General features: G+C 38.1%; 2 protein-coding genes across 4 annotated transcripts; both read left to right on the forward strand.

The window, feature by feature from the left end:
- The first annotated feature begins 1,151 nt into the window (after window positions 1-1,151).
- Window positions 1,152-19,911, forward strand: LOC103992335 (uncharacterized). Of its 3 annotated transcripts, none has more exons than XM_009411980.3 (12): window positions 1,156-2,230; window positions 4,004-4,280; window positions 4,469-4,654; window positions 5,906-6,058; window positions 6,826-7,335; window positions 8,777-10,960; window positions 14,212-14,423; window positions 14,512-14,667; window positions 16,175-16,406; window positions 16,781-17,076; window positions 17,708-19,105; window positions 19,224-19,911. In XM_009411980.3, the coding sequence occupies exons 1-11, from the start codon at window positions 1,473-1,475 to the stop codon at window positions 18,018-18,020; spliced, it is 5,277 nt and encodes a 1,758-aa protein (XP_009410255.2). In that variant the 5' UTR covers window positions 1,156-1,472; the 3' UTR covers window positions 18,021-19,105; window positions 19,224-19,911. The 3 variants fall into 3 exon arrangements, with proteins under 3 accessions (XP_018684033.2, XP_009410255.2, XP_065048795.1); XM_065192723.1 differs by having other exon boundaries at window positions 2,115-2,230; window positions 4,015-4,280; XM_018828488.2 differs by lacking the exons at window positions 16,781-17,076; window positions 17,708-19,105; window positions 19,224-19,911 and having other exon boundaries at window positions 1,152-2,230; window positions 14,532-14,667; window positions 16,175-16,313.
- Window positions 19,912-24,878: 4,967 nt separating this feature from the next.
- LOC135680018 (auxin-responsive protein SAUR76-like) lies at window positions 24,879-25,637 on the forward strand. Its single transcript, XM_065194000.1, has 2 exons — window positions 24,879-25,420; window positions 25,506-25,637. Exon 1 carries the CDS (start codon window positions 24,931-24,933, stop codon window positions 25,336-25,338), a length of 408 nt encoding a protein of 135 aa, XP_065050072.1. The 5' UTR covers window positions 24,879-24,930; the 3' UTR covers window positions 25,339-25,420; window positions 25,506-25,637.
- The last annotated feature ends 831 nt before the right edge of the window (window positions 25,638-26,468 follow it).

Raw genomic sequence — 26,468 nt, forward strand, 5'->3', positions numbered from 1 at the left:
TAATTCAAATATATATTTATAGTAGTTTAGGAGCAATAACACTCAAATATAAGATGAAAGTTGGATTGTTATAGTGTTTTACTGTCTTACTTAAAAATACTATAAATAATTTAAATAGACTCCTAACCTCACCCAAACTAATTACAAGTCTAAAAATATGATATCAAAATGACATGATATGATGTCACTTATAGTATTTTTCATTAACATTTATAATATTATTAGTATATAAATAAAATATTATTAAAAATATTATAGATGAGCCAAATGAAAACATTGTAATAGTTAAAAAAATATAATAAGAAATAGATGAAAAAATTTAGCAGAAAATCTTTGAGGGATATTTTAGATGTTTTTAAATTAGAGATATTATTTTGAAAAAGGATAAAGAGAGATATCTTATGACAAAAAACCTAAAATATAGATAATGTTTACAAAAATAAGACTTGGATCTATCAAGCAAGTTGATTGGTGCTAATTGGGTCATAACCATCACCAAACTTCTTTTGCATAATCTAACAAGTCATCAGCTTGATTTCTATTGTTCAGGTGGTCATATGATAAAGCTCGGAAGGAAGAACCTGGGAGAAGCTTCATCTGCCTCCTATGGCCATTGTTGCCATTGAGATACCCAGAAAATGTCATTGCTCAATCTTCCTTTACCTTCTTGCCTTGAAATGATTTAAATTCTTTTTCTCACATGTTTTATATTAAATCATCCACGATCGACTGTTCTTCCCTTGCGAGATTGGCTGTGTGGCTGTTCATGGAGATGCCTTCATCTTAGCAACTTCCTGAACAATCTTTGATTCTATGGAATGTGGATGTGGAATTGTTCAGTTACCCTTTCAGGCACACATCTCCCATCTTACAAGAACACCTTTAGCTGAGTGATTACATAGAGTTACTCTCTGTAGAAGAACCAGACATCAATCACATCAATAAACAGTAGCTGACAGCAGATTTCATTGTAGACATTGAAAAGCTTCTGATGGATTTTGCAAGACAATTGTGATAGAGAGAAAGGAGGAGTGCCGATTCATGCCATCATTCTCCAGCATTTCTCTGTGGGTGGTGGGTGTGACTCCCTAAGCCTCGTCCACATGACCCATGGCATTGCCTTGCTTAAGGCCTCCATGGATGAAGTCGCCTTCTCCTCCCTGCGGTATATGCCAAAGGAAACACAGCCGCAAGAATCGCAGTGGAGGGAGGAGCTCCGTCGATTCAATTGACCGTTAAAAAAGGAGCCGTTACGGATAGGGAAGCCATAGCGCAGAAAGAAAAGGGCAGTACTGTCATTTTATGCTGCCCTTCTCCTCCTCATCTCCTCCACGTGCCGCCATCTCCTACTCCCTTCCACTTCCCGCCCCTTTCCAGCCTCTTCTCGGCCGTCCTCGACCACCGTCCCTATCTCGACTCCTACGGTTTTCTTGGAGCTCGCAAGAAACCCTAGCTGGGAATTACGCATCCGAATGATCCTCCGATCGGTGCCCTCCCAATTCGATCTCCAAGCCGCGTTGCTCCGTCCCGAGAATCCTCACCGGTCTCGCCGGAGCCCTCGGATCCGGGAGGCGGTCCTCCCCCATAACAAGCCGCGGGGGAGGCGGCGGCGGGTGGAGGTCCGCGTCCGGTCCTCGCTCGATGGCTTCTTACAGGACCTCGTCGTTGCCTTCCCCTCCCTCGACCTCCTCTTCGCCCCTGCGATCGGATTTGCCGCTGGTGCCGCTTTTTATTTCTCTTCTTTAAGGAGGGGAAAGCCGTCTGATGTGGATGCCGTGGTTGGAGACTGGGTTCTGTTCACGAGCCCGACGCCGTTCAACCGGAGCGTCCTCCTCCGGTGCCCTTCGGTGTCATTTGAGGATGGTGGCGAGCTTTTAGAGGGAGTGAACGAGAGTCTTCTCAGGGACGAGCGGCACTACGTGAATCTCAGCCGCGGAAAGATCCCCTTTGCATGGGACGAGGGAGAAGAGGGGCCTGAGGAGGAGATATCCTACCAGAGGGCCTGCGTGGGGACGGATGATGGAGGGGTTATCTCATTGGATTGGCCCGAAAATTTGGACTTGGGGAAGGAGCATGGGTTGGACACGACAGTGCTCATCGTGCCAGGGACTGCTGAAGGGAGCATGGATAGATACGTGAGATCTTTCGTATCTGATGCCCTCCAGCATGGTTATTTCCCCATTGTCATGAATCCAAGAGGTTGTGCTGGTTCCCCATTGACTACACCAAGGTAAAAAGAAATCAACTTCATTCCTTTTTCTCAGAATCCGTAGACTAGGTTTAGCTTTTTGATGCCAGAGAATGAGGCACTGAGCTCGTTGCAAGGAAATTTAGTTTTATGTATCTGATCCAAGTGTCAAAGGCACTGAGCATGGATAGATACCAGGTTGCTCCTTTGTGAATTGGGAGAGGAGTTCGAGTTGCAGAAACCATCTCTTTAAATATTTAATGGTAGGACTACATATATTGACCCTCCCTAGAACCCGCATTGACGAGGGCTGGTACACCTTTTTTTTTTAACTAATTGTTAAATTTAAGCTAAAGTCATTGCTACTGTGGTTCATAGCAAACTCAGCACCAAGTACTAATGCAACGTAAACTAATAGAATTGTGGAGAGTAGAGATAACTAAATAGCACCCTGCTCTTTTAATTAGACATTTGTAGCTTGATCTTGACAAACCTTAGTTTTCAGACTCCAGTATTAGAATGTATATTCAACAATACTAAGTAACTAAAAGCAACAAAAGGAAGGATGATGGCTGGTATGGGTGTATTCATTGTTGAGAAATCAGTTCAAAGGACAACAAAGCTGCTGCAAGTAAAAAAAAATAATCAATACAATAATTATAAAAGGTGAATCTGTATGTTTTTTTTCTTCCCAGACTGTTGCCACTGCAGTTCAGTGACCAAAATCCCCCCCTTTTTTTTTTCTTTTAGCACAAAAGCTGGAACTTCGAATTGTTACCTCTAGATGTCGATTGCTTACTGGAAATCAACTTGCCTGTTTTGACTGGAAAACAAAGAATGCTTTAGTATATCAAAACATATGCTCAATTGTTCCAAAAGATGCTCAAGAAAATAGCAGCTTTTTAAACAGCATATGTCTAAGAATGTGTAACATGTTTCAATAGCTAGTAAGTCCTGGTGTCAAGAAAATCAGTTGCAAACTTGTCCTGTGAACAAAATTTTGATTGAGGAACTTGCATTGATCTGGAAAGTTGTGTGAGGCATAACATTTAATTTAGAAGGTTTCACTTCGGCTATCTCTTATGTTTAACCCTAGCTGCTTGAAGAAAAAACGTGACCAACTCTCTTCTCTAGATTTGCAGGATTGGGATTCTATCAGTGTTTTTATTTGCTTTAGACAGGTTCTCTATTGGTAGATTGTGCAGTTCAGAAAAAATAGTGTAAGATACAGTTTACCAAGTTTGGTTTCACCCAATTTGACATTGCTTAATTGTAGTTTAAAATTTGGGGTTAGGTTTGTCACATGCTAGTTTTTCTGTGAACCACCCAGTCATAGATCCATCATGTGAATAACACGGGTCCGGGTTTAATCCTTAAGAGAGCAGCAAGAACCTAGTAAGCTCTGAACAGCCATCTTTGTCGATTCAGAGCCTAGTTTGTTCAATTTAAGGGTTGTTGACTGTTTTAGGGCTAAAACTGGATGTGTACTACCCTTTTAGGTCTAACATGTGCCATTCTCATGCTAGGTCTAGCAGCAAGTGGGAAATAGAACAACCATAGACCAATGGACTTACCTCTGGTGGGTTCTCACTTTTTGAATCACAGATAGGCAATGCGAAACCAGGCCAAACCAAATGTGGTAAATGTATTTTCTCATAATCAAAACAATATCATCTTTCTTGGCTGATTATAAAACAATATCATCTTTCTTGGCTGACTGTGTCCCACTAAATGTTGGTGAAAGGGAATTTGTTTGGTAATTGATTGTTATATGAAATGTACATTCTTCATGAAGGAGTTCTGAAACAACTGCAGGTTATTCACAGCTGCTGACAGTGATGATGTCTTCACTTCTCTCCAATTCATCAGCACAGTAAGACCCTGGACAACTGTGATGGGTGTTGGTTGGGGTTATGGTGCAAATATGCTGACAAAGTATCTTGCTGAAGTAGGAGAGTCAACTGTCCTAACTGCTGCTGTTTGTGTAGATAATCCATTTGACTTGGCTGAAGCCACCAGGTCATTCCCTCATCATATTGCTTTGGACCAAAAGCTCGTGAGTGGGTTGATAGATATTCTGCAAGATAACAAGGTTACTGATTGTTCCAAACTATAATGTTCCTGGATGCATTTATTTTATTGCATACCATAGTTAATGTTTGGAAACTTCTGCACATTGAGCAGAATAGCAAAAGAAACGAGACCAGTATTTAAAATTTCTGTTTTCATTAGTCCAATGTGATTACTTAGCAACGATAATCAGTACCTCCAATTTTTCAGGAACTCTTTCAAGGTAAAGCTAAAAGTTTTGATGTTGGAAAAGCTTTGTCAACAAAATCTGTTCGTGATTTTGATGGAGCTATATCAATTATTTCTCATGGGCATGATACAATTGAGGACTTCTATTCCAAAACCAGTACAAGACAGTCAATACAGAGCCTTAAGATTCCTGTTCTTTTTATACAGGCATGTGGAATACTCATGTTTAATAGCAAAGTCTAGCACTTTTGTGAAGACAATCTTTGCAACATTTAAATTGAATACTTTTCATCATGGTGAATTTAACAATAACTGAACTACATGAACTTTTATTATATTTCCGTCATTGTTAATCTTGCATGAAGAAGAACAAGTAGTGAACAATGAGTTCTGTGTTCAAAATACCGATGGATCTCTCAGCATAATTTTCTTGTAAGCTTCTTTTTTTAGTGCGGTTGATTTTGATTTCTTACATACTGTTGGATATTTATACATGCCAGCTTGTTGCAATAAGAAAGAATCATTATGTGACATTATGAACATTACCCAACCCTTGACCACAATGGTAATCTCCATGAAATACTTTTGCCTGTTATTCTTTCCAACAAGCAGAAGTTTCTCTTTGCTGAGGGCAAACTAATGATTACACTCTGTGGTTGGTATTCCAGTCTGCAGTTGCATTATTTACAGCATAAACATGCCTAGTGACCTGAGATGGAAAAGTCAGGATTTCACAACACATAGGAAACATAACAGCCTCACTATATATGAATTCAGATCAGATTCAGTCAGAATATATTGGTGGGTTCTGTAAATTTCGTACTTCCATAAACTAATGATAAAGATGAACCTATTTGGTTCAACTTAGCAATCTAATTCTGTAAACCTCATATATATGAATTCAGATCAATTTATCAGTCAGAATATATTGGTGTGCTCTGAAAATTGCATACTTCCACAAACTAACTATAGAGATGAACTTTGCTGGGTTCAACTTACTACTGCTCTCATACCATCCTACAATCTACTAAGTAATACTATGTACTAACTACTTAATGAGTCTGGTTCTTTACTCACCACATTATAACTGTTGCTTTGAACTTCAGTTCTGTAAGGAATTCTTTTGTGTGGGAATTGACTCTGCTTAAGGAACTTTACACCTGATGAGAGGGCCAATAGCTTTTTTGAGCTAAAAAGATCAATAGTAGGTTTGAAGCACATTTTTATATTATTTGTGTTTTTATGAATATATTTAATAGAATAATCAGGTCCTTATCATATGGTTTATAGAGTCTTGTTTACTTCTTCTGGTACTCACATGTCTTCACTTTAGAATTGGTGCCTCTTTCTGATACTTTTTCATTTTGTTACATGCCAATATGTGATGTAAATTATTATTTCCTTGATTCAGAACATTATTGAGATTTTTTTTTTGTCATATTTATTGCTACTTTACAGAGTGATGATGGGACTGTGCCAACTTACTCTATTCCACGCAGTTCAATAGCAGAAAATCCATTTACAAGCCTGCTTCTTTGTTCTTACTTGCCTTCATCTTTTATGGCAACAAGGCATTCTGCCATTTTTTGGTGCCAACATCTTGCTATTGAGGTAATTTTTGGCTGTAAATTTTTTTATTTCTGAATCTAAGCTCATGCTTGTTGCGAAAGGCATGCCCACAGAATGATACTTGACATAATCTGCACATTGACATTTTGGCTTCTATTAACCTACCTTTTTCTGGCTTCTATTAAACCTACTGCTAGTAAGTTGCATTTGAGCAATTTTTGCCATCATATTATTATGAGCAATTGGGCTTGTAGGTTACTCGGATCATGAAAAATATGATTTTAGATAACTAATTTGCTTGTGGTGTGTGGGCCATGTTCAGACCTACAGGGGATTCTAGCAAACCTTCAGTTCGGCAAAGTGACAACGATGGACAATAGCATTTAGCATAGCAACTTTGACTTGAAATCCCATGCTGTCTTTGGGGTTTTGATGATTCAATGAGCTTGATGAATATGCCAAGAAATGAAGAATTGGGAAGATTATGATTTCCCAAATATCCCTCGAAGGATATTGATTAGAATTTGGACAATATAGTCATGCTCAACCCGAGACTTCTTCAGTACTCCTTTCTGGGAGCAGATCCCATGAAATCTGTGCCTTGGGTTATTAATTATTCTTAGTATGGAGAAAAACTGCCAATATATTAAAGAATATAGTTTCATAAAGCAAAAAATTTGATGGATCAATTGTTGCTTAGCATAATCTGTCTGGCTTAGTAGTTGGTAGTGGCTCTCTTGATTATGCAATATGTGCTTTAGCAACTAAAATAGTATCTTTTGACATGATTTTTCAATTATCCTGTGCAGTGGATATCAGCAGTGGAGTTTACACTTCTGAAGGGTCGTCATCCTCTTTTAAAAGATGCTGATGTCACCGTCAATCCTTCAAAAGGTTTGGCATTTACTGATGAGAGAGCACCAGAGCAGAATATTTCCAATGGTGTTGAAGGGAGATACAATTCTTCCCCTTTGCATTTAAGCCATAAGATTGTAGATGGGTATATAAATAGGAAGCTTACCCAGCCAAACTCTGTAAATGGATTGCTTGATGATCCAGCTAATAGTGTGCTTAAGCAAACTGATGCTGCAGCTCAAGGTAAAGTTAATGGTAATGTGGATTCAAGAAGTGAGGTACAGCAGATAGAGAGTGAAGATGATGATGGAACAAAGCATATCAATGCCATTGATTTCCAGAATAGTAGTGCAGATACTGAGATGGATGAAGAAGAAAACAAAGTTTTACAAACTGCAGCTGTTGTCATGAATATGCTTGATGTTACAATGCCTGGCGCTCTTGATGATGAACAGAAGGAAAAGGTACATTTTTGAAGAAAAAAATCTTATTCTGATTTCATCTCCTAACTATTCAAAATATTGTCGTGTCCTCTTAATAAACCATTAGCTTGTGCCCTTATTCCAGCCTTAAGATTACCAGATGTAGAATGAATTTGTTATTTGTGTGTATCTGTTTGCACTGTAAAGAGGGATGTGCTTGAATTGACTAAGTTGTTTGCAGTAAGTTTTTTTGTTGCATTATCTTGTTAAGGGTTGAACTGATTTGAAGGTTTTGCATTCATGTATTATACGTTTGAATAGGAATAATGTTGTTCTGTCATGCAGTAGTTGTAGTTCCATTTTGCGTAGATATCATATAGTTGAAGTTCATTTATATATACTTTATTACAATGAACATTGCTAATATGAGGCAAATTTATTTTACACTAAGATATTAAACCATTAGATCTTTACTTTTCACTTAGCATTCCTATAATAATATATGAAGTTATCAGCTTGGTGACCCTTCTGACATACAAACATAGATTGCTTAATTTTCTATGACACATCAGATTGGTGATGCGTGGATGTAGCACCACATAGAACGTGGCTTGTTTACATAAGAGTACTGTTTACTGAAGTTCTCTTTTACCTTGGGCAAACTGCAAATCAACAAGACTGTCTTTACTGTCACAAAGTACATTGAATTTAGCATCACACACTGAGAGCCAATATTGTAAGAGTTTCAACACTCAGTCTCAATGCTTGGCTTCTTTTCATTATTTGTATTTTCTGACCTCAGTGCGTTATTCTTTTTCATCATTCAAACTTGATGATTATTAGGTATTTGACAAATGACATTACTTAAAAAGGTTTATACATTATAGTGTGGTGCATTTCTTGGCTTCTTTTCATTGTGGGGTTCAACTCTAATTCTCAATGCTTCACTTCTTTTCATTATTTGAATTCTCTGACCTCAATGCTTAATTATTTTTCATCATTCAAACTTAATGATTATGAGGTATTTGACAAATTACATTACTTAAAAATGGTTTATACATAATAGTATGATGCATTTCTTGTCCTGTTACATTCTCTATCATGCAAGAAATTTCAATATATGAGCATGACGATTTTTTGACAGATGTAGCAAGGATATATTATGTTTACGTACTGGTCCGATGGTACGTACCGGTCCGAGGTTTTCGGTACGCGGACCGATGGTATAACCGAAATAGATATAATTATTTCATTCTCTCATTTAACCAGGATCTACATGTTCTTGCTACTTGTTCCCATTATTTCTGGTGGCTAACTACACATGAAAAATGATTGTCTAGAAGCTTTTGCAGTTACTAATATGGAAATATTTTCCAGTCATCTAAGTCTTTGTTCAAGTTCTGATTATACGAGACAGTTCTAACTTCTATCTTTGTTGTGTGTAATGTTACTATTGTGAAAACATTTTTCTCTATTGCTTTAGGTTCTTTCCGCTGTTGGGCAAGGAGAAAACCTGGTGAGAGCTCTTCAAGGAGCTGTGCCAGAAGATGTACGTGGAAAGCTCACAACTGCTGTTACTGAAATTATGCAAACTCAAGGGAAAAACTTGAATCTTGAAGGACTCAACAGGATTGGTTGGATTCCTAATGTTACATCAAAGGTAAATTCAAGGATCCAAGATACAGTGAAGATCTCAGTGAATGAGAATGGCACTGATGAGAACAATTCAGGTGTGGGTCATGAGGGGAGGGTGCAAGGTGATCTAGAACAGTTAAATTCGGTCAATATCAGCATTTCAGAAAATGTTGAACCCTCTGAACAGAGAACTTCTCAGTCTCCTGGACTTACTGATGATGGATGTGAACCAAGCCAGGGTAATAGTATGGAGAGGGTTGATCATGTGATAGATGAAACTGGTGGTGAGAAGCACAAGTTCAGTCAAAGACTTGGAATTGCTGATAAGCACACTGAAGATGATAATTTTCTTAATGATGCAAGTTATATCCATTACAGTGAAGAAAAGAGTACAGACCATAACAAAGAACAAAATATGCCAATTTCTATATCTAATTCTGAGGAGTCACTTTCATCAAGTGTGTCAGTATCAGATCACCAGGTTGTGCAGAAAGAATGCTATGAATTTCAGAAGAACGAAGACAAAGTTAATCAGGAATTGCATCAAAATTCACATAGTTCCACAACATCAAATGAAGCTTTACAATGCTCTTCTAAGCCCCCTTCACTCAGTGTCACTCAAGCATTAGATGCCTTGACCGGATTTGATGATTCTACACAGATGGCAGTTAACAGTGTGTTTGGGGTTTTAGAAAACATGATTGACCAGTTAGAGAAAAGTAACAATGAAGGGGATGATGATGAAGTGAAGAAAAGTAAGGATGAGATATCTCAAATTCTCTCGCCTGACCTTCCCACCGTCAATGGAGACGATTATAAAAGGACAGAGCAGAGAAGCAATCGATCAAGTAAAGTATCAAATATAAATCTGTCACCTAGGCGTCCTGATAATTATGTAAATAAGGAAGACATTCAACCTGATAACACTGTGGAAGATAAATTGGGTTCGAATTGTATTGCTAATAGCCTTGAATCATCCACAGAAACTAGGACTGGAGGGTCCGAATTAAATACTTTAGGTCTTAATCCCTCAAACAATATTGGTAAAGTTGGCCCTTTACAAAATTATTCTCTAGACAAAGCTATTGACCCTTATTATTGGGGCTCACCATATGAAGCATATCTCCAGAGGTATATTTCTTCTTGGTTCCCAAGATCAAAATCATCTGATTTGGATTCAACTACTGATTTATTCCTTGACCCAGAAAAGGGTCAGTGGAAAATGCTAGATCAAGCAGGAAGTTTCAGTGGTAACATAGAAGAAGGCTGGCAAAATCAGATTATCAATGGAGACACCGAAAATCAGCATCAGTCACCAACGCAAAGTGACGCAGATAGTATTATCGAGACATCATATGCGATTTTAGATTCAGAACTTCCAGAAATTGAACAACAATTAACTGAAACTTTTGATACTAAGGGTGTTTGGGATACAAAAGAAGAGGAAATGCTGTGCTTAATTAGGAACAATTTACTTGATTCTCTGAAGGTTGAAGTTGATCGTAGATTGAGCACTTCCAATTTGAAGGAATTGGAAGGGGATCTTGTAGATGATATGAAACAAGTTGCTGATGCAGTAACTAAAGCAATCATTCTAGACAATCATTTAGACTTGAAGTCGCTTTCAGAGGATAGCCACCTAGAAATGGTAAATGGTACACTAGATGGAGAACACACTGTCAAAATAATATCTTCTGCAATTGAGGAAACCAGATATTTGAAGAAGGTCCTTCCACTTGGTTTAATTGTTGGTTCACTCTTGGCATCTTTGAGAAAGTACTTCAAGATTGCTGCTTTACATTATGTAGACCAAAACAAAGATATTGAGAAATCTGGAAATATTCAGGAGAAACATTCTGAGGAGGAGGTTTACACCAGGAATGAACATCTTGATGATGAGAAAATTCAAGTTTACAATGATTTAACTGGTGTGGATAAAAACTCTGCCACTACTAATTACAGTAAAGATGTAGTCATGGTTAGAGCAGTTACCGCCGCCTTAGGTGCAACTGCATTATTAGCACACCATCAGGTAATGTGAAAAATGAACTTGGGACCTTAGTACTCCATTGTTGCATTCTGTGAAAAATCTTTCTTTATCACCTGTTTCTGTATGAGATTGACAGCTTGTGTCGAAGAAATTTATGTAGTTATGATACTTTTGACCAAGGTTCGCCGAACCGTATCGTACCGGCGTTTCGACGCTGGCTCGGTACGGTACGGCGTACCGAGCGGTATACCGAGGTGTACCGCTCGGTACACCTGATTTCACCGATTTATCCCTCCGAAAATACCTGAAAATTAAAAAAAAAGTTAGGATAGAGTTTTCAAGTTACAAATAAATATAGTAATAGTATAAGTTTAGCAAAATCAATGTAAATTTGGTAAAAATAACATCACATATCTTTTTCGGGCTTTGAGGTAGTCTTGTTCGAGGTTCGTATTTCAGCTCGTTATAGATTGAAATATCTATAGAAAAATCAGTTGAATTGTTAGACTATTTTGTTACAATATAAACTCTAAAATTCAAATGAATTAAATAATCATATATCTAGATATACCTGATTGTTAATTCTACCACCAAAACGAACGACGGGCCTCCACGGGTGGTGGATCGGGGTCCTCGATCCGATACATATCAATATGATACGTTTGTTGGACCCAATCATGAAATTGATCCCATGACATAGCGTATTGATACACCGTATGCCATTGATGTATCAATGTGGTACTGATCGTAGATCGATCGTCATAAATCATATTTGTCCGAGGCAGCTCTTGAGGCATATATTGGTGTTGTTCTGTATCATGCTGTTGCTCAGAGAAGGATGACCAACTATCACCATACTGTTGTTTCCCATATGATTCTTCATAATACGATGGCTGTGAATACGATGAGTCTCTTTCTGTGTCTATATCATGTATGCTCTGTCGCATTTGTTCATATTCATCCACTGCCTTCCCCTTCTCCTTTGCCTTCCGCGCATAAACTTAACCAGTACCTTGTCGAGTTCCATGATCTGAATCTTGAGTGGCATGTGTAAAATATTGCTCCTCAGTCCATTCACCACCCTCAAGTTGTGCAGATGAGACCAACGACTGCCCGGTATCACCGCCATCATCTGTTGAGGCACTGCTGTCCGTGTTGTTGTCATGTCTCTGGACCGAACGAGAAAGAGAATGTGATTGTGAAGGTGTCTCGTCGCCCGACTCGATTCTTTCCAATGATGCAACTGATGCTATTGCCTTCCCCTTTGCCTTTGCACGTTGGGCGGACAAGTGTGACCGTTGGGTATCGGTAGTTCCTCGAGCAGTTTGACTCATACCTCTTGATTAGAAAGTTCTTCCTCTTAATCTTCCCAAATTTACCTTGATTGAATTCACAAATCGTTGTTTTATAGAGTTTATGAGAGAAAAGAAATGTTTGAGAGAGAGTTTAAGAGTGTATAATGAAATAGGGGAGAGAAGATTAGTTTAAATAGGAGGAAAAATGGCTCCAACGGTCAAATTGACCGTTGGAGCACTGTAGCACTGCTACAGTGTGGTAACGGTCGATTTCGACCGTTACCGAGTGGTACCGGTCGATTTCGACCGTTACCGAGTGGTATCGGGCGGTAACGGTCGAAATCGACCGTTACCGAATGGTACCGGGCGGTAACGGTCGAAATTTCGACCGTTACCACCCGATACAGGCTTTTTTTGGTGTACCGCCCAGTAGAGGGCGGTCCGCGTACCGGTCGCCTCTCGGACCGGTACGTACCGCCCGTACCGGGCGGTACGCATCGGTATGGCGAACCTTGCTTTTGACATAATTAAATAAATTGATCGTTGAACATAATATTTACCATCATCTGATCTCTAAGTAGGAACTGGAGAATCAAACTGGACCATACTTGCTATTTTTCATTGCCATGTCCTTTCTTTGGCCCATCTCAGGTAATCCATCTTAGCTAGGATGTTTGATCATTACAGTAGTCATTGATTTTTTTACAAAAATTTAGCAGAATTTTACAAGTGAAATATTGGCTTTGAATTACTTCTTATTAGTTGACATCATATTCTGCTCTGTTCTTTCTGGCACATAGTTTCCCATCAGTCAGTTAACAAAATATAGTTTGCATCTTTTCTCTAACTAGATTGTTACTCAGATATTTCATCATGCAGTTCATGTATAAGAATTGCTGGTTGATTATTGTTTTTACATAGTTTGTCATCATCATGATTTCAATTCTTTTTTCATTAGAATTTATTTCAATTCTTACTACATAAATGACAATTTTGCCAAACCATTTGTTGGCTGCTTTCTTGTTTTCTTGGTTAGTTGGCTTATGCAAAGAATTAGAGGTGTTAAGGTAAAAGGTGCAAACAATAACCCATGAACACAGAATTTATATGTTTCCCTTTCCAGCCAATTTATGGAAACTGTAACTCTCCTTTTTCTTCCATTGTTATCTTTTATTTCTTATACGTGTGTTACAAAACATTCAGTGGCCAAGAATTTGGACTCTTATGAGCATAAGAGCATTATAAAGAGGTTCATGTTCATTCACCACGGTTATCTTGACTAAAAACATGTGACTCTCTAGCTTGCTTCTCCACCAAACTCTTTCATATAGGCAAGGTTTTAAATATCGGTCAGATTGTAATGTACCAGTTGGTATTCGCCCATCTGACTAAGTTTTTTCTTCAATTTATACAACGATGTCATGCATTACAAGATGATATGCTGCCTGGTGTACCGGTAACCATGTCAGTCCAATTATTCTTGAAACCCATGTCAAACCTGTATCTAAAACCTCTTCTTTCCTACTCAACTCCTCAATAATCATTAATTTAGTATGGAAGTGTGGAGGGCCTCTAAGTACTCTATCTATACAGTTTTTAGGGTACTTGGCACTTTGCAACATAACCACATTTTATGAGGCACATATTTTTGACCCGTACCCACGTTTGTGGTTTGGCATTTTGAGCTACTTTATCTATGCTTTTTAAGATAGGCACGTACCCACGTTTGTTGTTTGGCATTTTGAGCTACTTTATCTATGCTTTTTAAGATAGGCACGTACCCACATTTGTGGTTTGACATTTTGACCCATACCCGTACCCACGTTTGTGGTTTGGCATTTAAGATAGGCACATAACCACATTTGTTAGATTCATATGAGTATATTCTTTTTTATCTATGCTTTATTGTTGAAGATTCTTTAGAAAATGTTCTTAGATTCATGAGAATACTTAATACTTAACTGCTCATCATCAACTGGCTCTATCTTAAATCTTCAGCAAAAGGACACTTACAAAAGCAGTCAAGTAATGGAAGTTCCTTCAAGTGTAACTAACATAGAAGGGTCTCAAAATGAGGAGCAGACTAAGTCTGAGGAGGCAACCCAAGAGAAGAATCCAATTACTATTGTGAGCAGTCTAGCTGAGAAAGCAATGTCTGTTGCTGGACCTGTAGTACCGACCAAGGATGATGGGGAAGTGGATCAGGAGAGGTGGAAATCATTTAAATTCTTCTCCAGTTTTTTAATTTGTTTTTTAATGAATCCTTCACTTATGCTTGTCTTTGTAAAACATGTAAAGACTGGTCGCTGTTCTAGCAGAATTAGGACAGAAGGGTGGATTGCTGAGATTAGTTGGTAAAGTTGCTTTGCTCTGGGGTGGTTTACGTGGTGCTATGAGCTTGACTGACAGGCTCATCTCATTTTTGCATATTGCTGAGCGTCCACTGTTTCAGAGGTTAGTTTTGTTATTTTTCCTAACCAGTTTTGTCAATTCTCAAGGGATATTCAACGTGAAAGACTAGTTTTTTTTTTTGTTATTAAATTCAACATGCAATGCATCTCAGTGGAAAATGTAATTCGCTTGTTCGCTTCAGTTGTCCTGGAACAGAATACAAGCAAGCTTGTGGTTGTTGTACGTTGTAATGTTAACACACTAAGCAAGTTCTCAGTTGTCTTTTGTCATTTGTAGTATTTCATATGGACTTAATGTGTGATGAGGAAGTCCAATGTGGAATCAGATACAAAAGCAATAGGAATAAGTTTATCTACCAATTTTCTATATACTTCATAGTCACTAGTTAGATATTTTGGTTCAGAATATCTAGTGAGAGAAAACACATTTTAAACAGCTTAATTATTGTGGACACCTGTAATTTGCAAGGATGATAAGCAGAAGGAATCTGAGTAATTGAGTGTTATATATAAACAACTAATCAGAGACATTATGCAGTAGACAGATCCATAGAAAATTCTGTCACAAATAATTTTATTTTTTTCGTTTTCAATGTTCTACAGCTCAATTTGTCATGCAGACCTGCAACATCAGCAACTTAACAGATAACATATTCACAACTAAAATGATTGTGAAGTATACTTTTGTCAGTTGGAGAGTTATTCACAACTAAATCAGATCTTCAAATTGAACCATTTTTGTACCTGTTTTGGAGAATGCTTACATAACTGACAAAAATATGGTGCTCTTATCATATATATCTCTTTCTAATATTATCACCATATTTAAGATATCTCATTACCATATTGCATTGAAGCAATTGCATATCTTTGATGGATGATCTTTAACCTTGCTGCAATAGAGGGATCTGAGTATCAATGTTATCAATGTTCTGTTATCTGCATCATTGGTGAAGACCTATATATTTTCATGATTCTCATAATTTTACTTTCAAATTCTGCAAAGAAAGATGCATTTGATGAGGGATATCAATGGTAACCCTTCAACTAGGTTTAGTTCATTTACATAAGGTCAGTAATCATGTTTGTTGATCACAAAGAATCCATCAACAAACTGGAAAGTGACAGAAGCATTTTCTTATAATGACCTAAACAGATAATCATATTCTTGTGATGGCAGTTGCTCAGTTTAATGCTAATGCAGGCTTGCTCATTTGTTTTTCTGGTAGCTGGATATATATATATATATATATATAAAACTTATGCTTCATTTTTAAGGAGCAACCTTTTGTTTGTTTGGTTTGTCGTTGATAACATTAATAAACAATTGTTTCACTGTGCCTTGTTGAGTTTTATCTCAGCAAATACTGCTTTTTCATTACAACGACTTGGTCAAAGATATATGCGGTCTAACTCCTCATGTATCTTCTTTATGAAATTTGATGCTAAGATGAGCATATTTGTTATGTACTTTTAGCTTGTTGCTCCAGTTCTGTTCTGATTATTAGCATATTTTCAGAGCATAATATTGGTGATATCTCTTCCTGTAGGGTTATTTGGTTCGGCTGCATGGTTCTTGTCTTATGGTCTCCAGTGGTGATTCCCCTACTCCCAACACTAGTACAAAGTTGGACAACGAGGACATCAAATAAAATTGCTGAATATGCATGTGTTTTGGGACTCCATGTTTCTAGTATGATCCTTGTTGTACTTTGGGGTAAAAGAATACGAGGCTATGACAATCCCCTTGAACAATATGGACTGGATCTCACAGAACCCAGGGTATGAACTCTTTAATCCATTCTGCAACACAGTTCAGAACAGCATCATGATTTTTTTTGACAGCAGGACAATTTGGCCTGATATCATCCTTCCCATTCCATTTTTTGGTCCCTGTATCTGCATAATAGCATATCTTAGCAAGTTTTGGCTTCATTTGGTAATGCAAATACAAATGGGATGGTAGGAAGTCTTTTCATACTTTTTTGGCTTTATATTAGTTCTATTGTGGTTTCTGATAGGCCTTAAGGGTGTTGTTATGTGGTCATGTATTAGTTAATCAGTGTCCATTTTCTTCTTTAATGACTTGAATAATTTTGTTTGAGAGCACATTCACTATGGCTGCAGAAATCCCTAAATCATCTGCTTTTCTGCAGGTCCTTGGTTTTGTTAAAGGTTTGATTGGAGGAATGGCAATCGTCATGTCTGTACATTCTATCAATGGATTACTAGGATATGCAAGCCTCTCCTGGCCATCAGGTTCCACTTCGGTGTCTCTGAAATCATTCATCAACATACTACTACTAGGTGTTCGAGGGATTATTACAGCAACAGGTGCTGCTCTAGCTGAGGAGTTGTTGTTTAGGTCATGGCTTCTTGAGGAAGTTGCAGTAGAACTCGGATACTACCGTGCCATTATGATATCTGGAGTTGCATTTTCTCTAATTCACAGGTATGTTTTGATTGTCTGCATTTTCTGTGCATATTAATTGGCTTTCTGTTTTCAGACACTTTGTGGAAGCTTAATGCCTTGCCATTCGTTGCAACTCGTTTTATGATCTGACTTAGTTCTTCCTTTAGATTAATGTTTACCTCACAATAAATACTTGGTTTGTTCAATTTCATGTTTGATAGTAATGTATCATGCAAGAATGGAAAAGAACTACGTGAAATTTTTTGGTGAAAAATCCTGATGGGATGATATTATTTCTTAAAACTAATATTAAATGGGACAAAAAAGGTGTACTAATTGAATGTTTAGAAGTGGGAACATATAGTTTTGTTGCCACCTATCTTATAACCAACTTATGATCGAGCAAAAGATATATAAATCTTCATTACCATTTTCAGCTAATAAATATCTCAAGCATTTTTTACTTGCTATAAAGTGTGGCTGAAATGTCATTGGAAGATGTAAATTTGTTTCATGTTTAAAGAGTAGTGCAGTCCTTATCAGACATGTTTTCTTAATTTAGTTTTTGTAAGTATTTATATGTTGATTACTAACCGTTGTTAGTATATTTTTTGTAACTATTTATAATATGTAATTTGAAAAATAATTCTAGTATTTTTCCAAATTACAGGTCCCTACCTTCAATACCTGGATTTTTGCTATTATCTTTGGCACTTTTTGGAATTAAGCAGAGATCAAATGATAAAATCTATGTCCCAATTGGAGTACGATCTGGGATAATGATCACCAATTTTACCTTGCAAACTGGTGGCTTCATCAGATATGAGTGTGGCACTCCTTCCTGGTTAATTAATACTCATCCTCTGCATCCATTTGACGGTGTTGTTGGACTAAGTGTATGTGTTCTGTTAGCCATTCTTTTCTTTCCAAGGCAACCTCAGCAAGCGAAATGTTCAAAGGATATTCAAGAACAGAATGGATGAACATGGTAGACATTTAGAGAGATTTGCTGTTGGTCACTAGTTGCATAAATGCACAAAGCATGGAAGAATACAGTAAGGGTGAAAATCTTGCTACTTTTATAGAAATGGAATATAAACAATTGTACAGCAACAGAAGGCTGTTGGTAATGCTGTAAAGATGTTAAAAATGTTGCAACCTCTTCAGAAATTATTAGGGCAACAGAAGAGGTTTGGTTATACCCTGCTTGGGCTGCTTGTGGAACAGGGGAATCAAAATGATAAATGTTTTTACCTCCATTACTAACAAATAAGGTCGTGATGCACCATATTTTTTTCAGCTTAACAGTACAGTTTTGTGGAAAGCAGTTCTGTAAGAGATTGATGTTAGATCATAGACATACACGATTGGGAAAGAATTGCGAAGGTGGTAAGCCTCAGTAAATCTTGTTCTGTTCTGCCTTCATCGTTACTTTTTACATACAATAACTGCACAAACGTGCTGTACTTTTTTGAATAGTGAGTCCCTTCACTCTAGAGAAAGATATGATTCATCAGATTTGGGAAGACAAAGATATATGAAAATGGTTTTCCTTTGTGTTTTATGCTACTAATATAAAACAATTATTGTAAAGTTGTGAAGTATATGTACAGATTTGATTACTTGATATGTTACAATAAAAGGTGGCAGAAGTTTCTTTGTGAGCTACTACTATGGAAAAAAAAGAAAAAATGGAAGTAATAGCATCCAGAAAGTTTTGTTGGTTGATATGGTACAATGATTTTTGAATAATTGATTTGCCATGTTGAGATTGCTTGGAAACAGTAGTCTAATGAGCTTAGAGATGTTTACCAGTATCTCATCATTAATATGGCATTCATACGCACACCGCCATCAAGGGAGTTAGCTGAAGCTAGAAGAAGCAGCCAATAGAGAAAGTTCATTAAGGGTGAGAACTTGCAGTCACACTATATGACTTTGTAACTTTCTGCCTTGCCATCAGTGTAGCATGGGAGATTGATAAGATCTTTCCTTGAATCTGAGTTGGAACTTAGACTTGTTGATGCAGGACACAGGAGATAGGTCTGCAAAACCCTATATGGCAGAGGTAAGTTCTCAAAACAAGGGAATTTTCTTTTTGTTATATTTCTAATAAGAATAGAACATTGAATTATCTTATCATGGTTTCATAAATAATCAATTTACTGTTTGTCTGGTAACAACAGGTGGAATTTCTTATTTAAACCGATGTACAGAAAGTGCATATGCCATGAAGCAGCAGCTATTACAGGCTGAAGGAGAATAATGCATCAATCAGTCAGTGAAGCAGAGACGATGCTCGCTTGTAGATGCACAAGTGGGATTTATTAGTGGAAGTCAGTATATCTTACTGAAGTTTCTTAAACACTACAAGGCCGCCATTGTTGCACAATCTTTTTGAAACTGTTAACTAAAAGCTTAGTTTTAGTTTGAGCTGGATTTAATGAATCAATGAGCTTTGATGATTACAAAGATCTTGTATGGGTGTGTCAATGTCTTTAGAGACTTGGGAGGTATTGCTGAAGTTGGACATGTCATCCTTTCCGGTGTCTCAGGGAGTAGAAGAGGTGGTGAAATGGTGCACCACCAATTTGGTCCAATGAACTGTCTTCACATGCTGGCCATTTGATCCAATCAGAAGCTGGATTAGAACTCTCCTTCCTTAGTCATTGAATATGAAAAATGTTACTCGGGTCGAAATGGGCTTAAATTGCATCATTACTCTCACCTATCTAAATTCAGAAGTTGATAGATTGAGATCTCCATTTATTTTTTTTGTATGACTGATGATATTGATGTCTCCTCATGGAGTTATCATTCATGTGAACAATGTGATCTCTGCTAATTCATAGAAATAAAGCCTGTAGTTGACAAGGAAGTCTACAATGCAATGATCTTGAGGAAGCTTCTCATGCTGTAGAAGCAAAATCTTAGCATCGGTACGGAATTCCTCGTTGCCTGTGAGAGTAATCATATCCCAGTTGCAGTTCTCGAGTTGCTTCTCACTTTGCCTTTTCTTCTTCTTCTTCTTCTACCATTTGAGGTTGTGTGAAGATCACTACTACCCATCAAGTTGTGATCTGTTGCCTCTCTTGATCTAAATCTTCATCTTGGGACACTGTATCTTCTGTCACATGGCACGCCTCCATTATGGTCCTTCCTGCACGATGGCTTGAATCCCAAATTGCCATCTCCTGAAAGCAAAGGCAAAAGCAACCAAAAGGGAGAAGGCAACTCCACCAACACAAGCAAGCAAGCAAACAAAAAGCAGCACCATCTGTTTCTATCATGTGTACCTCAAGGAAGCAATGGTGTGTCTCCCAATCAAACAACAACTTCTCTCAAGTCATATGATGCATTGAACTGTCTCTCTTCTCCAATGGATCAACCTTTTCTGAGGCTACATGATGCACTTGAGCTGTCTAAGGTCATGGAAGCAAGACTACATGCCCATCTATTATTGTTCATGCATGACTCCCTTGTTCTTCTTGCTCCTCTTCTGCAGGTATATCTTTAGACTGTATCAGAGGCCAACCTATATAATGGCCTGTCCCAATTGTGGTCCTAAAATCCCTATAGATATATAGTTCAGCACAGGGGGAAAGATTGGAGGAACACAGACATGATCTTAGTCTAATTACTAGAAGCTATATTGGTGGAGCCACTGGGGCTGATGCACCTTGATGAATTTAATATCCTAAAGATCAAGGACATTGGCAAGCTTTATGATCCATGTCCAACATTTTTGATGAATCAAATGCATGAAGCTTGCAGTTCTCTACTTACTACTGTAACCATAACCAATAGTTACTACTCACCAGTTCTTTTTCTGCTAAGTACTACTGGTGATGAGAATTCAAGAAAGGTCATGGCTAGAGGCTATAGTAGCTTATGTCCTCTGGCACATGCTTTTCATCCTACATATCTAACATATAGACTTCAATTTCTTTGTACAAGATGATAGTTAGGGGGAATAACTCTCTGTTTTACCAGCATTGGCTCCATGACAAAATGGATCTCTTCTTCAATGGCAACATGCTACTATTAGTGCAAACTCTCTCTTCTTCAACATGTTGGAGTTGGTGGCCTCTTCAGAGATTTAAGAACCTGCACTGCAGGAGAACATGAATCCCAGAATATTCTGTCATTCGGCATATGACAATTCCATTTTCATTGACTAAGATGATACCAACCAGACTTCCACACAGCATATCCTTCGAGGATCCACACAAAATATTACAAGTTAGTCTTTAGACTGACTTCAGTACACTGACATGAAGACGACAGTAGAAATCACATAAACAAATGTGCAGAGTGAAATCTGAATGGCATTCGGTAAAGCAGTCAAAAGAGGAACTCATTGGACAGGAGAGAGAGTAAACTTGAGAACATGAGGAGTACACGCATCTCTCTGAAGAGCTCAACGCAATTTCCACTGAATCCTGCCAGCTCTGCTAAATCAGACTGCTATAGAAATGAGGACCAGTAAATTATTTATGGTGTAGGTTTGTAGCTTCTCATCAATCCCAGCAGATACTTTCTGTCACACACACTGCGCTCATCCGACTCCAGAGGCTTAGACAATTGCTGTTCTCCACCAGAGGAATTCCCCACAGACAACTCAGCAGAGCTTGGCTTCATGTCTTCTGGGCTACACAGAACCTTTACAACTGTAACATAGCCACAGGAAGGAGCTGCATGAAAATATATTGATCATCATACTGTATCTATTGCTCCCATTACATGCAGTCATATAATTGTGTACTAAATTATATTTTAGTAACAGCTACTGTTCTTTGGGATTTCATACCATCCTCTTCATAGTCCCCTTAAGAAGGTTATGATCCTGTTTTTTTTCCTGTTTTCTCGAAAATCAAGTGTTGAACTAGTCATGTTATTGAGAAAAGAAAAAAGATTGTAAAAACAGATAATTATTGTGTTGTTTTGTCATGTTATTAAAACATGATATAGATTGCTATATGATCCAGTTTTCTCTCATAAATTCATATGATACAGTATTGAAACAATACATTACCAAGTATGTTCATACCCCTTCAAAATAATCATTACATCCCTCAGTAATTGTCTGTTGTAAGTTCAAATTCACCACCAAGATACCGAATTTTTTCCTTTATGAGCAGCTGTCAATCATGATGAGAATAAACCTGGGAAAACCATTCTAAATAACATAACCCAGCTTCATGATTCATGCCAACAGCTCTCCACTCTAGTTTATTGTAGCCAGTTGCCTCTTGAGCTGTAAGAAATCAAGTGTCAGATATAAACCAGCTATCAACTAATGCCTCTTTATGGTTTCTTTTGCTAAAGCTATCACCTAATCACCCTTATATATACATTGAGGTCCTGAAGAAAGTTCCCCAACCACTTCCACTTTTTTACTAGAGCAAGAATTCTAACCATAGAAAAGTCTTTCATTGTCCTCCACTCTTGTTTGATTAACAGTTAGTTAGTAAGTCCTACACCTCAAGTTATTCTATTCTAATTCATAATTACTTTGAACTTAACCTATTACATGCCATTCTTTAAGGAACATATAGCCTGTCTTTCAATATCTTCATGCTTAATCAAGCATTTTGTATTCCCCAACAATTTGATACACTGGTGCATGTCCTCAAGAGAATCAAATCCAACTACCTGACAAAGAGCAACATATTTTTAATGTTGACAAACTCAGCTCCAACTCCTGTTTACCAATAGAGTAATTTGGGAGTATTCAAAAGGCAATGTTAGCTTGGAAGGTTGATGGGAATCTCAGGACTCAATCTGTGCAATAATTCAATAAGCCTAAAGCTATATAATCATTGGCATCTTTTTCTTTGTTTAAGCATACCTGTAGGCAGGACACCTTGATTCTTGCAAGGGCCTGCTAAAATTTGGAGGAAATGGTCAGATGTCAGACACAAAACAAAGCATATGGTGGGTTTCATTTTGGACAATCAACTACATCCATTTGACATAAGAGGCCCTTCAAATGATTGTTCATGGTACCTCTTGGACAATTCTCTATCCTAAGCATACCAACCATAAGAGAAATTTGACCTCCAATACTGATATCACCGACACAATATGAGCTATCGTTTGCTTCTTGAATGGGGTCTTCGAGCTGTCTGTGATGAAGTCATCAGAACAATTCTTTGTGGAAACATACAAAGCTGAAGCAAATAACAACTGCTTCATTTGCATTAGGCAACTTTAATTGCCAGCTTTTTATTATTATTTTTGTCCTTTAAGATCAGTGTCTAATCTTTTATTCCATTAGGAATGTCCCATGAATCACAGTTGTCTTATGGATACATTTTGAGGATATAACATTTGTAATTTAGTGAATCCTTTTTATGTTGGAAATTGTTTCAAGAATTTTGCTGCAAATAGAAATATTCACCAGAATATAGTGGTAAATATTTTTTATTTTTCTCCTCACTCTTAGCATGGTTAGACATGATTTGTGAAAATTCCTTTTATTAAGTTTCAGCTTGTTAATTTTTATGGTACAAATGTTTGCATGGAGTTTGACTCTTTTGGCTGAATAAAAGTATGATAATTCATGAGAGCAGAGAATTAAACAATCACTACCACACATCCACTTTTCCTTTGAAAATTTGGTATGCTAATTATCTAACATATTGTCATTTTCTTAATTTTGTTGGCAAGAAAGAACAACTAACATGAATCTAAGGCTGTTTAAGAGTTATGGTCATATTTATAATGATATTTCACTTCATATATGAAGGAATTAGCACAGTTTTAAACTTAAATTAAATGTACATTTAGCACAATTTTAACTGCATATATGAAGGGTTTTATATGAATGAAAAATTTTGATAGACAAGTTTGTTCCTACATCCAAACATATCAAATCCATAGAAAATCTAGTCTAAGATTTTTCTTCTTTTTTTGAATGAGGAGAACATGTAGGTTGGGACATTCTAACTTCCATGCACATGAACATCACTTTCACTTATAGGAAGGCAAAAAAAAAAAAAAAAGGATAACTCTATAATATGCAATCTCTTGACTTGTTTGGTTGATAGCATCTAATATCATAAAATAATACTTGTTGGTCATGCAATTTCATACTTTGACCAAAGTCCAACTAACACAGTTTCCAAGAAAAAATAATAAGAAAATTATTTTGGAATGCTGATTACTTAGATTAGATTAAGCTCAGTCACATCCTCAGTATTGTATGAACATCTTATCAGCTTAACAATTTGTTTCATCTGGCTAGATATAGATTAGCAGAGATTATGTGAAGAATAATAAGCTCAGTGCCTCACTCCCTCTCTCTCTCTCTCTCTCTCTCTCTCTCTCTCTCTCTTTCTTCTTTGCTTGTTATCTTATCAGCTATTACTGTCTACTTCTTGGAGTTCTACATCATGATGACTGTGCATGTAGCTGCTAAGGTGCATGAATGACATATGGTTACAATTCACATCTCAGGCCAAGTTGCTGTTATTGTGTACTGTAGCAAGGTAATATATATATATATATATATATATATATAGAGAGAGAGAGAGAGAGAGAGAGAGAGAGAGAGAGAGAGAGAGAGAGAGGGAGAGAGAGAGAGTAGTGAGATGGTCAAAAGAGAGATCAGATCAGTTAAAGAAGACAAGTCTGTGGTCCCTTAGTACATAACATGTATGGATCCATGCACCCATCTATGTTCACCCACATCTATACCATCCATGCATGCATGCATTTATTCATTCATGCGTGCCTCTTTATCTTTCGTACTGTTCTGGTCCCACTTTGGTGGACCCCTGTTCCCCCATCCCTTTAAATTCCACCACCCTCCCTCCTTCCTCCCCCCAAACCTCTCTCTCTCTCTCTCTCTCTCTCTCTCTCTCTGGGGGTAGCGGACAGAAGCTATTGATGGCGAAGAGCGGGAACGGACTGAGCAAGCTCAAGTGCATGATAAAGAGGTGGCACTCATCGAGCCGGCTGACGCGCACGGCCCCGTCAGCCGGCGGGGCCGCATCGTCGAGGTCGCAGGACAGGGAGGCGTGGCACTCGGCGTCGTTCCACGGGGACGAGGTCCCGCCGGGGTTCCAACCGGTCTACGTCGGCAAGTCGCGCCGACGGTACCTCGTCAGCGCCGAGCTCGTCGGGCACCCGCTGTTCCGCGTGCTCGTCGAGAGGTCCGGCGGGCACGACGGCCCCGCTTGCGGGACCGTGGTGGACTGCGAGGTGGTGCTCTTCGAGCACCTGCTGTGGATGCTGGAGAACGCCGACCCGCAGCCTGAGTCGCTGGACGAGTTGGTGGAGTTCTACGCCTGCTGAGGCGGAGGAGAAAGAGCTACCGCGGAGGACCTGACTCTCATGCCGCAGATCACAGTAGGGACTATTAGCCATAATTATAAAGGTAAAAGCTGCAACACTATCTTTCTTAGATGGTGCTCGAAAAATAAGAACAATGTGATGATTAACCAGCTCTAATTATCTTCCAGGGCATGGCTATGTGTGCTACAATTTTCTAATATGTTGTATAATCTTGCTTTTTTCTCTCCGAGCAATCTCAAGGGAATGTATATTTCATGTACATTTCAATGGAAAAACGAAGGTGGTGTTCATCTTTCTCATGGTCTTGCTGTCTTCTTCTTTGAGTGTTTTGACTGTGACATTGGAGGGAGAGGAAGGTCACAGGTCAAGTTGGACATGCACATGCAGAAACCTAATGTCCAATCAGAACTCCATATGTTGCAATCTGCAACCCACTTGTGTTGATATCATCCTTGTCAACCAGCTAAGAGAAAGCATGGTGTCTCACATTCACAAGACCTTGTCTTCTTCTTAGTTTATTTATCCCAGTTGTTCAACAAAGACAGCCATATCCATCATGTCTGGCTTCCAGATTATTACAAGAACATTAACATAAATGAAATGGTTCTTTCTTCCAAGTCCGAAGAAGATGACATCTCTCCTGAATCAGTAGAAGATTGCATGCATGCATGCAAGTGAAAACACACTGTGTAGGTGGGTGCAACCACCTGCACAAATTAAATGCCCAGCCATTCTTAAGCTACTAATGTGGTTGAAACTTCTAAGAATGAAAGCTAAACTCTCTCTCTCTCTCTCTCTCGCTCTCTCTCTATGTAATGAGGAGGAGGGATTAGTTGAACCATGTAGGGCTGCCCATGTGCTGTGAAGCGAAGAAACCGAGGGGGGGTGGATTGGCTTCATCGAGTTCTTAACTCCAATTTACTTAAGCATCGATCTTAACATAATCCACATGTAATCCATATGACGTAGTAGGAATAGAGTGAGTTTTTGGAGGATTTCTTCCCTTCAACCTACAGCCAAACGACATCATTGAATCATTACCCGGAGCTTGGAGTAAATTCTATATTGTTCCTCACAACACACAGTTGATGAACTTGGAGGTCAACATGTCTAGGTCAGATAAGTCAATC

This window comes from Musa acuminata, chromosome BXJ1-7 (genome assembly GCF_036884655.1).
Source record: "Musa acuminata AAA Group cultivar baxijiao chromosome BXJ1-7, Cavendish_Baxijiao_AAA, whole genome shotgun sequence".
NCBI lineage: Eukaryota > Viridiplantae > Streptophyta > Magnoliopsida > Zingiberales > Musaceae > Musa > Musa acuminata.

What these genes read in the sequence shown, in the direction of transcription:
- LOC103992335 (XM_009411980.3), top strand. Translation starts at nt 1,473, where the DNA reads ATGATCCTCCGATCGGTGCCCTCCCAATTCGATCTCCAAGCCGCGTTG. An exon ending in GGGGAAGTGGATCAGGAGAG is followed by an intron (nt 14,424 to 14,511) that starts GTGGAAATCATT and finishes AAACATGTAAAG; the next exon opens with ACTGGTCGCTGTTCTAGCAG. An exon ending in TGGATCTCACAGAACCCAGG is followed by an intron (nt 16,407 to 16,780) that starts GTATGAACTCTT and finishes GCTTTTCTGCAG; the next exon opens with GTCCTTGGTTTTGTTAAAGG.
- LOC135680018 (XM_065194000.1), top strand. Translation starts at nt 24,931, where the DNA reads ATGGCGAAGAGCGGGAACGGACTGAGCAAGCTCAAGTGCATGATAAAG.